This window comes from Hyaena hyaena, unplaced genomic scaffold (genome assembly GCF_003009895.1).
Source record: "Hyaena hyaena isolate Hyena2069 unplaced genomic scaffold, ASM300989v1 scaffold_977, whole genome shotgun sequence".
In the NCBI taxonomy this organism is placed as follows: Eukaryota; Metazoa; Chordata; class Mammalia; order Carnivora; family Hyaenidae; genus Hyaena; species Hyaena hyaena.
Window position 1 is genome coordinate 427,852 of NW_024081607.1, and position 17,210 is coordinate 445,061.

At 40.8% G+C, this 17,210-nt stretch overlaps 1 protein-coding gene across 1 annotated transcript in view; it reads right to left on the reverse strand.

Annotated features, from left to right (window-relative positions):
- The window catches only part of LOC120223253 (limbic system associated membrane protein), a 245,780-nt gene that overhangs the window by 34,999 nt on the left and 193,571 nt on the right, over positions 1-17,210 (reverse strand). Inside the window, exon 3 of the mRNA XM_039221267.1 lies at positions 7,902-8,036. Within this exon, the coding sequence (XP_039077198.1) occupies positions 7,902-8,036 (135 nt within the window). The remainder of the gene's footprint in view (positions 1-7,901; positions 8,037-17,210) is intronic.

Genomic DNA, 17,210 nt, shown 5'->3' on the forward strand with positions numbered 1-17,210 from the left:
GGGTTCGAGCCCCATGTTGGGCTCTGTGCTGACAACTTGGAGTCTGGGGCCTGCTTCAGATTCTGTATCTTCCTCTCTCTCTGCCCTTCTCCTACTCTCACTCTGTCTCTCTCTCAAAAATAAATGAATAAACATTTAAAAAAAAAAGACTAATTGGTGGTAGTTGTATTGGTGGGGGAGGTATTTGTATAGAGATGAGGCATAGAATAGAGGTTAAGAGTTTAGATTTAGAGTTTGATAGACATGAGCTCGAATCCAGGCTCTTTCCCTCACTGTACTTCCTCTTTATAAAAGATAGCACTTTATCTAGAGTTATATTGCTTCAATTTCCTCATCTATATGATGATGGAACCAGAGGCAAGGAGGTCTACTTAGAGATTACTGAAGGAACCCAAGATAGCCTGCACTAGGTTTGTGATAAAGTGGCTGGACCAGAGTGGGCAGTTTCGAGATGGAAAAGTATGGAGGCTCAGAACTGACAAGAATAGGGAAGCCTGGGTGGCTCAGTCAGTTAAATGTCTGACTTTTGATTTCAGCTCAGGTCATGATCTCACGATTGTGAGATCGAGCCCCACATCAGGCTCTGTGCTTAACGTACAGCCTGTTTAAAATTCTCTCTTCCTCTGGCCCTTCTTCCTCTCTCTAGAAAGAAAGAAAGAAAGAAAGAAAGAAAGAAAGAAAGAAAGAAAGAAAGAAAGAAAGAAAGAAAAAAACTTGAGAAGAATAGATGTATAGGAGGAGTGTTGAAGGTAACACCCAAGTTTCTGGCTTGGGCATCTAAGTGATGCCGTCTACTGCAAATGGTTATGTCAGAAGAGACACAGATGGCCACAAATGAATGTTAGTTTCCCACCCTCACCTCTTCACTGTAGTAGGTTGTTAAGGTGCCAGTGACTCCCTCCACAATTTGCAGCATGTTGGCCAGAGAGAGAATCTTCTTTGTGATCCTACTGCTTTGTTTAATTTCTCAGTTTGTAAAATGAGTTTGAACCAGTGTCTGTGAGTTTCTGGAGCCACATGGCTGTGAGTGACAAACCCTTAATGATGACTACCTTTTTGCTAAACCAGCCTAACCTGGGCCTAATTCCACACTTTCCAGCTCCTCCATAGCAGTGGGCTCATAGCTGTGGCACCTCAACGTAATAATGTCATGATAAATGGCTTCTAGACCCTCCATCATGGGACCAGGGATGCAAGTCCCCACTGTACAGTTTTGTGGGAGAATTCTTCCTTAGTCTGAATATTTCCTCCTGTGTGGTGGGAGGTTATTTAGCTCCTTGCTCTGGGACCCAGAAGAAAGGAATGATTTTGACTGAAAAATCTGTGAAGAATAAATGAGGTTTCTTTGGCTCCTCTCTTTCCTTGCTTCATTTTGGGACCACGCTTCTGGCAGGGAACAGGGGTTCCCCTCTGCTCCTTCACAAGAAAGTCTTACTAGGACTCTGTCCTTCCCACTCTTGGGTGGGTCGGCCTGCACCATTCCAGGGCTGCTGCCATGACTGGGGAGATAAGGTGTCCACACTAAGTTCTACAATGGGGGCAACTGGGCCTTCCATACATCTCCTTTACTTATTTCTCAATTGTTCAGAACCCAAATAACTAAGTAGTAAGTTATTTATTAGCTCCTCAGAGACGCCAGCATGGAAAAAGTGGCAGTGAGTTAGGGTTGAACACTTTTAAGTGCACTAATTTGGGGATAGAATGACATTGGTCAATTGCAAAAGTCAAACACTTGCTTCTCTCCTTGAAAATCTAGGAACTTTCTCCTACCAAGAAAACTTCATAGATAATGATAAATGTATGAAGAACTCATTGTTCCTAATATTTCTCAGATGACACAATTGTACATGTCTGTTCACTCATGGCTTATTGTAATGAACATTTGAAAATTCATTTGTAATGAATCCTGTATAGGTGAGGCTAAGAAAAATTATTATAAATCACATTGCAGCATGCCTAGTGTAGTTAAAATAATAGATGTCCATGCTCAAAATATCATTATAATAAAAATTAAATGTGGCTTAATAAAAATGCTGCACAGAGATCCACTGTAATCCTTTATGTGATTTTGGAGTAGCCTACAATTTCCAAAGACTCTTCCAGTTTTTATTACTTACAAATTCTGGGTTCTGAAAATATTAATAAGGACTTTCTTCTTTTTTTAATGTTTATTTATTTACTTTGAGAGAAAGAGAGAGAACATGTGCAACTGGAAAAGGGACAGGGAGACAGGGAGAGAGAGAATCCTAAGCAGGCTCTGTGCTGTCAGTGCAGAGCTGGATGTGGGGCTTGATCTCATGAACGATGAGAGCATAACCTGAGTCAACACCAAGAGTTGACGCTTAACTGACTGAGCCATCCAGAAGCCTCAGGACTTTCTTTCTTATAACTAATAACAAGAGTCTTTTGATTAGAATTAATTGGATAACAAAGACAGTGGCTTAGCAAACAGAATATCATTTATTTAATCTTCCTAATTTTTTGAATAATACTATTAAAAGAACAAAATTCTTAGTAAAGTTCTCAATTTGTGGGCACTTACCATGTGTTAGGACTATACTAGGCTTTAGATGATTTTTTCCATCCCAATAATAGCTGTTGGAGATAAGGATTATTAAACCTAGTTTATAAATGAGAAGACAGATCTACAGAGGGTTAATAACTTATCCAGATTCACATAGCCAGAATTTGGAGGAGTCTAGATTTGAACCAATGTTTTAAAGCCCATGCTTTGACCTCTCTGGGCTTCCGTTTGAATGAGTTCCTTTAAAGAGAAATGAATTCCTAATAAGGAAAAATACCATTTAGGGGAGCATGATGGTAGCTTAAAAGGTAATTGTTCTACATTTCTGCTTAATATTAAAGGGTACCAAAAATGGCAGAACATGGAGTACTTAGTGGGTACAAACTTGCACTAGAAATTAGGAGTTGTGGGCTCAATTTCTGCCTGTGCTACTAAGGTTGTCATCTCCTAGGGATGACATGTTGATCTCCTGGAGCCCCATATCTATGAATATAGAAGATGGCCCCTGTGATGTGTCTCACAAGTCTGATGTAAAGATCAAATGAAAATCATGTATATGAGAGCACATTTAACACCTGCAGTGATTACATTTATTGTTGTTGTTGTTATTATTATTATTATTTTGAAACAGAGGGTGACAGTGAGTGAGGGGCAGAGAGAGAGAGAGAGAGAGAAGTGGGGCTCACCCAAAGTGGGGCTCATGTTCACTCAGTGCAGAGCTCAGGCTCACTGAAAGTGGGGCTGGAGCTCACCTGATGTGGGACTCTGACTCATGATCTGTGAGATCATGACCTGAGCTGAAGTCAGTTACTTAACCAGCTGAGCCACCCAGGAGCTCTACATTTATCACTTTTATTTCTATTATTCACATGGTGGTTTGGAAGGAAAGAGAGCTTTGGAGTTAGATTTTGGTTAGAATCCCAACTCTATCCACCATTCACAAGTTCTTTGATTTTGTGGCCAAGAATGCTTATACTCTCTGAGTTCTGTTTTTACCCTCTCTGCAGAGGAATAATTTGATTGTCTTCCAGGGTTGGGGTGTGATGGTAGACCAAGGGGGTAAGGGCAGAAAATGTAGGCAATAAGAAAGGCACTGTCTCTAGAGAATTAAGAAACAATAATAGAACTAACCGCAAGTTGTCTTTTTTGTTGTTAAATCACCATGTCCCAGCAATACTAAACCAAATGTACTAAACAATATCAGTGATAAAGTAAATTTTCCTCCTTGCGAGGGCAGGTCAGGCCCGATACATCTCCCTCCTTGGTTACCCACTGTTGATGTGATGATTACAGTGAATTACACAAAATCTCTAACAATCTTGTTACACTGAAGGAATTCAGAAAATTATGATTCTTGTTCACATTGCAAAATTATAGTGGAAGATCGCAGTACTCTGGATTCTTACTGAATATTTCCTCTGAAGGTCCCATAATAGTATCATAAACACTAGGACATGTGCTTACTAAAACTATCCCAAATATAAGAATAAAGTAAAGGTTTGCATGGAGAATGGATAGCTGTTGTTATGAATATCCAGAGAAAGTAGCCAGTCTAACTCCATGTTGAGCAGTTATTTTCCTAAAGTCTCATCATTAGGTGATTTTGAATCAAAGCACTGAAGAGTTCAGTTAAAATGCATATATATTATCTGGAGACAATGGATGTCTGCAGTCTCAACTGTAGACTCTATGGTAGATAACCTCTGCCTTCTCCAATTAATGGCTATCAGATATAAGGGTGAGCTTTAGCAATGACAGCATCCATGTCCCCCAGCATCTGTGTTGGGTTGGTTAGCTCTGGATGCCAGTGTGGAGGCAGAGCTGAGTTCAAAGAGAAATAAGTAGAGGAAAAAGAAACTATAGTATAATACTGTGAACCTGATTGGAGACGTAGTTGTGGGAAGGTGGAAATTAGGAATATTAGCTGGTTAATGGGATGGAAGGAAGGCTTAAGAGTTGGGTGCAGCTTTGGAGAAGAATTTCTGCAGAAATAGGAAAAGAGTTCAGTATAAGAGTCCAAATAAATGTAATAGTCTGCATTTATTGAACATTTACTATGGGCAAGATGTTATCCTCAGGATACTGTGCACTAAGATGAGGTAAACCCATAAGTAGCTACTTTTAATGCACTGTGAGAACTGAAATTAAAGGATTACACCTAGAATCTGTAAGGAAAGGCTAGTTTGTCCCTAGGGCTGGTATCTGGAAGAAATTAGCAGCTATACTGTAAGTAAGATACAGGAAGCCAGAAGTCCTATCTATTGTATTAGTAATAAGCTTATTCAGTTGAAGAGATTTCAGGTCATTAATTCAGCTTCTGTAAACTCCAGGACTACTTCCTACTTAGAAAATAGATTTTGCATGTCAAATGGCTATATGCAATGCTATGAACTGACCGTGGAGAAGGATTATCCAAGAGAAGTGAAAAGGAGAGACGTTAGAATCCAGCTTATGAGGTAAACAGGAGAAACTGTTGTGTCTACATCTCTTGTTTACTGCTCTAGCATCTCAGTACACTACAACAAATATCTGTTGGCAACTGAGTAAATGAATCAATGAAATGCTTATAGGAGAAAATTGTCAACATTGGGATATTTTTCTTTTTTGCAGTGGTACTCAGGGTCTGTTTCATTACAATAATCTATTCAGCCACTATTTATCTTAGCCATCCTGATCCCCTGAACTAATTCTAAGCATTGTGTTTTGAAAAAGGAAGAGGAATCCATTTAAATAATGGGACACTTTCATACTAGGTAGGCTTAGATCAACTGACGAAGGTAAACACTGGATTTTTCTCAGTAGGAACAAGGTCTGGTAGCCAGAGCTGGTTCTGTAATTTAATCTTGGAGTCTTTATCTACTTAATCCAACATTTACAATACAATACAATACAATACAATACAATACAATACAATACAACATTTAAAAAGGACAAATTGTATGAACCGTCCAACAGGTACAATGGCTAGTTGTTTTAATGTAATATAAATATGGCTTATGAAGTCTTGGTAAAAAGGTAAAAATCACAAAGGAAATTGATATTAGAATATATTTTCTATTACGTGATTGATATCATTTGCAAAGTTTGGAGAAATGCTATGAAAGCAGACTTTAGCTATTAGGTTCTTTTTTTACCTACTCATTCAGTAAACATTCACTGAGCAATTTTTATAAGGTCAGGAATGTGCTGGGTGCTGCTGGTTTGGACATACAGGATGTGTAAGCTCCTTATAAATCTGCATGTAATTTGTTATTAGGTATATTTTCAGAATCTTGAGGTTCTGCCTATAGTCTGTGGTTCACTCATCACTAGGAAAAGCTCACAACTTCATAAAAGCCTTTTCTTTGAAAATTATCAGTATTTTCTTCTGCTCTAAGTTACACTATGGGGACAGTCAAGAAGGAGCAATGTCAGACTAATTGCGCTAATAATAATAGGGCCCAGGCGGCTGGCTTTGATCTTGGGAACCATCTGCAATGCAGACCACTTTGATGTTTCACACAATGGAAGCATAAATATTTTCTATGTACTCCATGAATGGACTTTCAGAAATCTAATTAAGATGAAGGTCAATTAAGAGAAAATGAAATCTTAACTCTAAAAGTCAGAGAAGAGGTGGAAGATGATGGCATGGCTGTGTGTACATAAAAGAACCTAACTAACCTAATTATAAACTTATATAAACACCCAGAGAAATTGCCTTTCATGTGAAAAAAAGGTCCTAAAGCATTTTATAACATTGAGATCATTAATGTGTCTTTGAAACACACCCAGCACTGAAAAAGAATAGTAATACTGGCATTTCAAAACTCTGTTACTAAAAAAAATCGCAGACAGCCTCAGGATAAAAGCACTTCAGAGCACGTCAGATGTACTCCTTGCTTCTTGGAAATGATTGCCATAAGTGTCTACAGCAGAGTCCTATGCATTGGATTCTTCGAGGTATGGCGTGAAGGAGATTTCACTGTCCATCTCAGAAGGCTGCAAAGTTAAAGCACGACATTGGGAAATGCTGCAGCCCAGCACAGACCAGGTCACCTTAGGCAAGTTTCCTCGCATCTTTATGCCTCAGTTTCCAAATTTTTAAAGTCAACCTAATGATGTTTTTCTCATGAGTTTACTGTGTGAATTAAATGACAAATGTAAAAAAAAAAAAAAAAAGTCCAGTGCTGCACATGGTAGGTACTAAGAATTGAAAACTCCTTCTCTTCCTCTCTTTCCTGAGAGCATGGCTTTAGAACCAAATGGGCCAGAGTCTGAATCCCTTTTCTGACACTTGCTTTCACACTGGAAAGGCAATTTTACCTCCTGGGGCTTCCGTGTCTCAAACCCTAAAATGGAGTCAATTATGTGTACCATGACAGGAACTTAATATAGAATCACTGGCATATAGGTAACTGCATGGAGGGCTTAAGATAATGGAAAGTAACTTGTCATGGTCTAAAATATATCTTCGGATGTGGGTCACTGTGTTTGTGGATGTATCTATGAATTTGTGCCTGCATGTGCCTGTATGTGTGTTATATGTGGATATGTACATATGGGTATGTGTATGCATGGTAAATGCATAGGAGGGAAAAAGTGTTAGGACACCCCTTTGTCCCTGCCACTAGCCACAACTGTATGATGTGGGAGCTTGAATTTGAGTGATGTGAAAAGTCACTCCTAACTGAACAGGATAAACGAATTCTCTTTATTCCTTTGCTGGGTGACACACATCATATGGATCCGCCCCCACCCCCTGTCTTTTGAACTACATCTAAGGATCCTTTCATCTGAGAAGTTCAAAGTATGCCCATTACCTATGCATCTTAGTGAAATCTTCATTTCTAATGCCCATACTTAGGGACAAATAGATAACCAAATTAATTTATCAGGTATCCCTGGTAGCCATTGGGGACACGTGATATCTGACCACAGTGACTTGAATTTATTCTCAAGGCCAATTAGCTAAACAGCAGAGGATAGGTTATTCCTTTTTGACAAACAGTGCAATAAGATAGAAATTCCAGTTTAAGCAGATATGAATTGTTTCTTTTTCAAAGTGGTATGACCTTGTTCTCTACAAAGACCAGAATAGTGATTGCCAGATATACTAGTGCTGTCTGATCATGTTTTCTTAATTCTGTAGTCTGAGTAAAAGACAGACTGTAGTGTTAAATGCATTATGAGTTATATTTAGAGTTGGTTGAGTTGATTTATCAAATTCAAAGGCCACGTCCTGCCCTTGGATGTGTCCAATGTATAAATGTACATCCCTGACCAGAGGAGCATCTGTTTGAAATGCAATGTTCTTTTGCTAATGGGATCTTTAGAGCTTGCTAGTGGTGGAGTGGGCCCTGGGCACACTGCACCTGCTGGCTTTTGCCATACTCACAGTTCACAGTGACCTTGACTTGTTTGACATCCGCCGAGGAGACTTCATTGGCAGCTTTGCACTCATATTTGCCTGACTGCTCTCTGGTGATGCCAAGGATCTCCAGATATTCTTCTTCTCCTTCAAATTCTCTCCCTGAAAAACAGAGATTTCCATGATTGTTTTTTAGGTTTAAAATATGCAGCAGAACACCTATTTTTTCTTTTTAGAAACAGTAAATACACATGGCTTTTTATTTTTTATTTTTATTTTTTTTACAAATAGTTTATTGTCAAAGTAGTTTCCACATAACACTCAGTGCTCATCCCCACAAGTGTCCTCCTCCATGCTCATTCCTCCTCCCCCCCACAACCATCAGTCCTCAGTTTTTGTCAGCATTCAAGAGTCTCTCACGGTTTGCCTCCCTCCCTCTCCCCCACCATTTCCCCCCTTCTTCTCCCCCATGGTCCTCCGTCAAGTTCCTCCTAATCCTCCTATACGTGCAAACATATGATATTTGTCCTTCTCTACCTGACTTATTTCGCTCCGCATAACACCATCAAGGTCCATCCATGTTGCTACACATGGCCAGATTTCATTGTTTCTCATTGCCATACACATGGCTTTTTAATAATTTGACCATGTATTTGTCTGAGATCACATTCCACAGAAGCAGACCCCAAGGCAAAGAGTCACATGAAAGTGATTCTGGAGGAAATATTCTCAGGAAAAAATGAGTAGCGAAGTAGGAAAATGGGACCTAGATGAGAAAGAAGCCAAGAGAGGGTGGAGGTCACTTACCACACAGGACAACTTGGCTTAATCCCTCAGGGAGCTCTGGGACAGCACATGCCACACTTAAAGTTATCCTGACCAAGAGTTAAGAAGCTGGAGTGTTAATGTGTCTACACACATCAGTCATTGGTTAAGGGCTCAGAACCAAGTGGGAGTTGGGGGCAGGTGCCCATGGTTTTAAGGGCTCAGAGATGCGACTGTCAAAGCTGTGATATCAAAAATTATGCCATGCCGCAAGGCACTCTTCCAACCAGTAGTTATTAGGACAAGTGGATTCCTTTTGAGGAACTGTCACTCTTCTCCCTAAGATTATGAGGAATTCTGTTCACAAAGGTCATGTTCAAAACTCTGTCTTGCAGTTATGGTTTCCTTGCTCAGTGTCAAACTACATCATTACTGAGGCTTTCACACTATGAACCAGATCCATGAGAATGTGCTGCTGATGCTGTGCTTTGTGACAGACTGACACATCACAGGTGGTAGGGAGCTCAATATCATTGGCCTAATCAGTTAGCATTAGGGGTCTGGAGACCCTTTTTGGAAAGTCCCACAAAGTTGGATGTCAACTTAGTAATGAAATTTCATGATAGGCAGCCTTGTTTAACTCCCCTTATGTGGAGTATAATTGATTAAATGAGTTTCTTCCTGGAGAGTGGTGGGATAGGGAGATAACGAAGGGGAGGGGAGGAAAAGGAAAAGGAGGAAAAGAAGGTGAAGAAGAAAGGGGATTGAGCAGGGAAAGAGGTTGGCCAGAAAAGCCAATGTACTTTAATGCCAGCTAAACTGAACCCTCCTCACCCTAGATTACAAATCCCACTGCTGTTGGGTTAAGATGGAACAGCCTGGGAGCCTGCTAAGGGACACAGTCCTGCCCCTGTGAAGAAATCTTGCTCTTGGTCATCCTACACTAAATGGTACCAATTAATAGTTTTGCTCAAATGCCACAAGCTGTTTTCCTTTTCTGGAAATTCCCCAATGGCCAAATCAACATAACAGACAGCTAGCACAGAGACAAATTCACTGTCTAAATATGTCAGCCAAACCTGTTAACTAGACTCCCAATAGAACATAGGGCCTCTTTGATAACATCCTATAACACAACTGTCAGCCAAGCTTTGAGTCTCCTGTCAATTGTCACTATCACTAGTATTGAGGAAACTATGCAATCCCAACAACAAAAGACAGTAGTTGTAGAAATATCTGGCTCTGTCCTGCACATTATCTAGCACATGTTTCTACTGAAAATGTTTTAGAATTAGTCTATTAAGTAAATAGCTGCGTATTATCTATAAAAGATTTTCCCCCATCTGTGTTTTCACCTTTCTTCTCCACATTCAGGCAAGCAGTCAGACGTGACTCCACATGCCACAGAAGTAGAATGTGGTAGGAAAGAAAAATAGAAATCCTAGGAAGGGTAATAGTCCACTCTATTGGATGAGCTGCTAAGAATTTGGGCTTGGAAGAAAAAAAAATCATTCCTACACACTTGCAACTATGGACTGATAGTCATGCAAGCTAACTGATGCTAAAATCTTGTAGCTAAATACAAATACCCTGAAGACAAATGGTAATGTTGACAACTGCAGGCCAAAATAGGTGTAAACTCATTAAAAAATCTGGAGTAGAGAGGCGGGATAGACAATAAGACAGCATTACTGATTTTGAGAATCATGGTGGATCATAATGAAAGGAGGGCTCAAAAATGGTATCTGAATGGTGTAGGATTTCTGCTCTGCCCATCACCCTCATTCCTGGGTAGGTACTGAGCTGTCAGTGAAAGAGAGAACAAGTGCAGTCTTCTTAGAGATAGCTATCAATACTGAAGTCTTTCTGATTCCCATGAAATACCTACAAATGGTGGGTAGTGAATCCCTACTTTGCATTCTGAATTTCTGAAAGATATAAGCCTGTGGCAGGAGAGGGAAAGATGACTTTTAGCAGTACAAATGAAGGGCCTAAAGGGTTGGGAATTGCCACCAATGAGAGTAAACATTAAGATGAACCGGAGAAAATAAAGAGGTGTTTATTGGGTTTTGGACCTAGGATTCTTACATGCCAATGCAGGGATTAAGAATCTGGTTTTTCCAAGTAAGTAGATAATAAAACAGATCCTCATGGGATGAATTTTCAATCCCACATCTCCAGGAAGAATCACCCCCAATACCTCCTGACGGTGAATGCGAGTTTCCCTTATGTGCCCCAGCCATAAGGCAAGATGAGCATTTTGCTTCTCCCACAAGAGCTCTCCTCCACTCTGATGACTGCCTCGTGCCCCAGCACATGTGTACACAGCTGCTTCCCTAGACTGGGAAGGCTCTATGCGCAAACCAAATACAGGTAAGAGAAACTAGGTGGTCTTCCTTCATCAAAAAGCTTGATAAGAATTTAAAATATTAAACAACACCTCTGGAGTCTTCTTGTGAATCTTCCTTGACCCCTTGGATCCTTCAGTGGAAGCTTTTATACTGCCTGCCACCTCTTGCTAGTCTATTTTTCTTATACCCCCAGGAGACTTGGCCTACAACACATTATCTGTCCTACTTCACGTGAGCACTTCTTATTAATTGACAGTGATCTGAGAGGAATTGGGAGCTTTTCTGTTGCACAGAATTTGGCTCAGATTATTTGGTTGAGTTAGCTGAGCTGAATTAAGAAACACAGGCAGAAACTAAAATCAGAGTCAATAAATCATATAGCTGAAGAGAAGGAAGTATTGAAAGGTGGCTCAGTATTTCTATAGAAGAAGCTGGTGTAACAATCTGCTCTTTTTGATGGTCTTCACAGAGTCCTCTTTTATTGGGGAAGAAAGGGTATGCTGAGTCCTCTGCTGTTGAAAAGCTGGAAGAGGCATCTCTGGCCATGTGCTCAGGATGTATTTGCTGTGTGCAGTTACTGCTTCAAAAGAAAGTATGGTGATATTAACAGAGCCCCCGGGTGGAAACAGTCACCATGACTAAGTGCAGTTTTTTGTTCAAAGCATGGAGTACATGTTGTTAACCTCGAGTCGGAATTCGAAAATGCGCTCCGATCCTCTTGCTCCTCTCCCTTTGCCCTAGTGTGTCTGGCCCCCTCGGGGCATCTTTCCTCTCCCTGTTTTCAGTTCACTCTGACCAGCTGCTCTCAACCCTAGGGTCCTGTCCCCATTTCCCCTTGACTCTCTCAACCGTACGAGGCTCCTGGGACAGAGTGTGACGCTGAACCTGTTGTTAAGTTCTCTGCCGGAATCAAGGCCTCTGGCTACAACATGGGCCTTGCTCCTGTTCCTATCCATTACTTTCTGCCCCTGTATAAATGTTTACTTGAAATGCAAATTCCAGTATTTTGGCATTTTAAACATCTCAACCTATTTCCACAAGCTTGCTCACGTCGCCGCCGAGTGTTATATTTATTCTGGGATCTGGTGTTTAGTTTAAATCTCCCTTTGCTTAATGTGCTTTTGTGTCTCCTGGCAATATTCAGCTACCAGGCTAAATAACTTCTCGTCCTCCTCAGTGTATGCACCTTTCAAACTCTTGCACATAATTAGCATATCCCCTCTTAGTCACTGTTTACTCAAATTGTACATATTAGTTCTTTTAATACTTCTTCATAAGTCAGAAAGAAAGGCCTAGAGCTAATGGCAAGAGGAAAGTGTTCTCTTCTGTGTTCCCTAAAGCAGAAGCAAATCAGCCAAGAATAACGCCAATTAAAGTATGCCAGGTGCCACCTTCTGAGTACAGTAGCTTTAGAGTTCTGTGCTTTCGTGAATTGTGGGGGCTTCACATCCAAAGTGTTCACTTACTTAGATTCCCAAGGTCAACCAGGCGTTTGTAAGCAAGCAGTCATTTAAAACTGAACATATTTCCATGGCACTGCTCTCTCTCCCCTTTTCTCCTTCTTCTCTCCCCCATTCCTCTCCTTCTCCTTCCACATACACACACGCAGATAGACAAACAGCTATTTATTTACATATAACCATTCACTTGAACTTTTAGGAAACAGCATATAAATTCTCTAACACCCAAATATTTGGTTACTAAACAGAACAGGCCTATTCTTGAAAATTCCACAGAGATGACAACAAGCGCTCTATTGAAATCTAAAAAAAAAAAAGAAAGACTTTGTCCTAACAATCATTAATCATTATATCCTTCTCTTCCTTCATTAGAGACACAGGAAATAGAATTTAGAAAACTTTTAAAAATTTGAGCATTTTAGGACTTTAAAAATGTAGAATTCCAAGGGTGCGTACATGTTAAGAAATGAACAAATCACTTTTTCCCACTATTCTGAGAAGGATCTTAGTATATAACGTGTCATGTCAGTAGATCATTCTTTCACAGAAGGGAAGGTGGGTTGGAAATGGGGTTGGCATTCTCTTTGGCTCTTCTAAATTTGAAACACATTAGCTTTAACATAAACACACATACAGATGAAGGAACAGCAAAGAAGCGGAACGTGTCTTGCAAGGTGTGTGTGTGTGTTTGTGTGGGCCTGTGGCTGGAAAGAAGCGTCAGCTTCTTTCCAGTGAAAGTCAGCTATGAACTTCCACCTCTAAAAATAAAAGAAAAAAGGACTGTAAATCAATGATGCCATTTGAAGTTTCCTGTGCTAACTTCAAATGCTGTAACAAGTTTCTGTTCATATAGTACGTTTCATGTTTTCTTTCTTTTTTTTTTTTTTCCTAAGGACATACTCACTTGTTCCTGTGTTTGCTTCCTTTCCTGCTTTTTTTTTTTTTTTTTTACATCACATTCTACACAAACATGCTAAAAAAATTGGGAGTGAGAAACACAAGAAATCTAAAAAATATGCCTACAATGGGGTTCTGTTTATATTTCCAGCCATGTCTCTCTCTAGATCCTTTGAAGTTTTGTTGCTCAGCCTCACAAAACACCTGAGAGATCCTTTAGCATTTGACAGTGTTTCTGTCCAAAGGGTAAAACCACTTCTCATCCCCACTTGCCCACCCATCATGAGAGGGTTGAAGGCAGTGGTAAATGATCCCTGACTGAAAGAATGCAGGGGTGGGGGCAGACACAGTCCTCGGAAGCAGCAATCATAGGAGAATAAGGAGACACAGGGAGGAACACTACATGGAGGAGACACACTAGGCATGATTTTAAGGAAGAGTTTGAGGATTGGAAATGAAAGAAGAGTTCTCTAGAGAATGAGGCATTTGACTATTGAGATATTTGAGCTACACAGAAGGGAAGGGGTTGGTTACTCTGCTGTAGAAATGTTCCCCATTTGAATAGGAAGACACAACAGGGTGTGGATTATGCAGATTGGCCCCATGCCTTCTGCAGCCCCAAAGAGTGTAGTTAGTACCCAGAAGCCAGAGACATGCACAATGCCAGGAAAGATTCACAACTGGCTTTGGCTCTATGAATGAGCATAAGCCAAATGAAGAAGAACGCCCTGGCATTATTTTTCTTGGCATCCAGAGAGATCCAATTCATTATGGTTTGCATTTTTGCTTTCACATTCAAAAAATCAGCTAGCTGACAGTTTGAGCTCAGCATCCAGCCGGAAGCTGCCATCTACACATCCTTTTTATTTCTGGGGCATGACATTCTGTTATTGTACTCATACTTAACCATTACTTACCTCCTATTTGTGTCAGTTTTTAGAAACTGTTCTGCCTTTCTAAATACTAGGCTTGAAATCAGGATTCCCTATGTTCTGTTTTTTTCACAGGGAATTGTATTGATAATAGCTAATTGTCCATTGTAGGGACCACATCTGCTTTTGCTCATCATTGTACCCCTCCCCATCTGCAGCACGATGCCAGACGCTGCAGTGCTCCAGAAATATCGCAGAGTGACTGCTAAAGGAGCTACTATTTAATAAACACATACTAGGCACTGCAGTAGGTGACTCAGATATTATCTCATTTAATTCACAATACTGCGTTAGAGAGCTTACAGATGAGGAAACATGGGAATCCAGGTTTAGAGAAGACCGTAAAGGAAACTGCCCAGGTGTATGATGTTCTTAAGGAGAGCTGAGGTTTGAATTGGTCTGTGAGCTTCTGGAATCCATGTTTCTTTTTCTTTTCTTTTTCTTTTTCTTTTTTTTTTTTTGGAACCCATGTTTCTGACTAGGCACATCTACATTGGTCAGTAGGGTGCCATGAGATGCTATAGTGACCTGGACTCTTAGCTTTCAGAATCTGCTCTATTTCTGTCTACTGAGTATAAAATAGGGCTTTGAGAATGAGATACTTGGGGAATTTCCAAAGCGATGCAGCTCAGTTACAGATAAAGTAAAAGACAACCTTCAGTTCTTATAAGGGTTGTCCACTTAACCTCTTAATGAAAGAATCAAATGGAGCAATATATGAGAAAAGAAGTTGGTAATTTAGAAGTTTAGCACCACCTACTCATTTATAGAGGCCCCACCAAAGCTACTGGTGCACACAAATGCCAGCAGCTAGCAAAGGAGCTACAGTGTAGAATGGACATCTATTAGGAAAGATTTACTGAGAGAAGTGAGTTTTTAGGAAGCTGAGAAGCACAAGTGCAGAAAATCAGAGCTGGCAAATTGTGAAAGGGTGTGGCAATCTGGTTAACCTGCTTGAAATAGAGTTTTCCATGCAGAAGAAATGAGAGCATGATGTGACAGCAGGACATATGTGTTAGGTTGTGAAGGGTGGTGTGAAGACTCTGGATTTACTGTTTCTACCCCTGCATCTCAATGAAGGTTCAATGGAGCCTTCGGGCACCCACAAGGTACTAGTTAGAATGCCATTTTTTATCATTTGTTTTTTCCTTCCTCTCTCCCTCCCTCCCTTCCTTCTCTCCCATCCACTTCCCTCCCTCTCTCTCCCTCCCTTCCTCCCTCTCTGCCTCCCTCCCTTTCCTCCTTTCTTCTCTACCCCCTGCTCCTTCTTTCTTTCATTTCTGGAGAAAACATGGTGTATAAGCATGGAATCCCATGGAAATTCTATTTATATAAAGTCCTTTTTATATCAATACCACTTACACTTAGTATCAATTTCTTAGTGTGGAATCCTAACATATATTGTGGTAAGCTGCCCTGTGAATTGCTATTGAAAGTGAAGATGGTTTTTCAGGATGACAAATAGTCATCATCAATCCTGACTAATGGGCAGTGGCTTCCGGGAGCATGATGTCGAGAAAGATTCTGAGGCAGCGTCTGGGCTCAAAGGGAAAGAGTGACAATGTCTGTGAGGGCAGAAGAAGGGAATGCGTGCCACATACTTGGACCTTTCCTTGCCCCGGGGTCTCCTGTAGTCCATTTGAGTTTTCTTAAGTATGAACTGTATTGTAATGCAGTGTGTATATTGAAAGCTAATGACTTCCTGGGTTTGAATGCAATTGGCACCACTTGGGAAATTAGGAAAGAGTGCTTAACCTGGAGTGAAGATAATGAGTTCCATTCTTCAAGTGGTTGGTATCAGGTTTTCTTGGAACATCCTGGAGAGTACGATTCTTAGGCACCCAGAAATACCGAGTTGCTAAGAGACTGGGGCTACATGGATTAAATGTGTAGTGTCTACATTGGTGGTAATTCAAACTGCTGTTATAGAGACTGCAGAACCTTTGTATCATACAGCATGATGTCATAAAACAAGGACTCACTCTCTTCATTTTTATTTTCCTGAGTGTACGGGGAAGAAGAGGCAAGGAGATAAAACCAGAAAAAAAAAAAAGGACTTAGCAGAGTCTTTGGAATAAAATAGAAATAAAAATTTCAGCAGGTGTCTGTTTTCTGGATGATTCCCTAAGAAGGGGATGAGGAAGACCTTAGAACTGGTAGCCAGAGGCAGCAACACCCAAGATCTCTCCCCATTGTCATCACAACTGTGGGTGTTACACGACCTGTCATTAGCGATTCTGCCGTGGCTGAGGATTAAATATCAGGAGAGATGAGAACAGCGGTTGCTGTTTTCAAGAGTCACATAAATCAATTGGCATTTTGTAAGTGAATGTGTTAAACTCAGCAGGGCAACTGCACTGGGGAAGGATTGCTAGGCAGAGATTTGTGGCCGCCACGGAAGCCTTAGAAAGGTAATTAAAACAGAGCAGGCAGTAACCCTGTCTGGCCTCTGCCCTTTCATTACAGGCCTCCGTGTTGCAGTGACCTCATTTGGGCTCACCCCCAAATCCTAGCCTCTCTTCTTCAGCTAACCTCACTGGTGAATGAGCTAGCTGGTCGATCCAATTTAGAGAACTGTTCTTGCTTAAAGTCAATAAATAAGTAATGAAGAGAAAAGTGGAGTAAGGAGGGGAGGGGGGTGGAGGGTGTCAGAAAAGGAAACAGTATAAGCATGAGCTAAATTGATGTTTTTAGAATATTCCCATTTAACATAAGGCGGGCGGCTCTGGGCTCCACACGACTAATCGTAAGGAGTCGGGCAATTTGCTTCTTGTTTTTAGACCAAGACGTATGAACTAGGAATTACCCCCATCAGCACTCCATTTGGGTTGTAGCCGTGTGTGTACCAGCACCCCAGCCCCCCACCCCCCAGCCCCGAATCCTGGCCTGGGTTTTCTGGCCTTTCTGGGCAGCAGATGGGTCTCGGTGCGG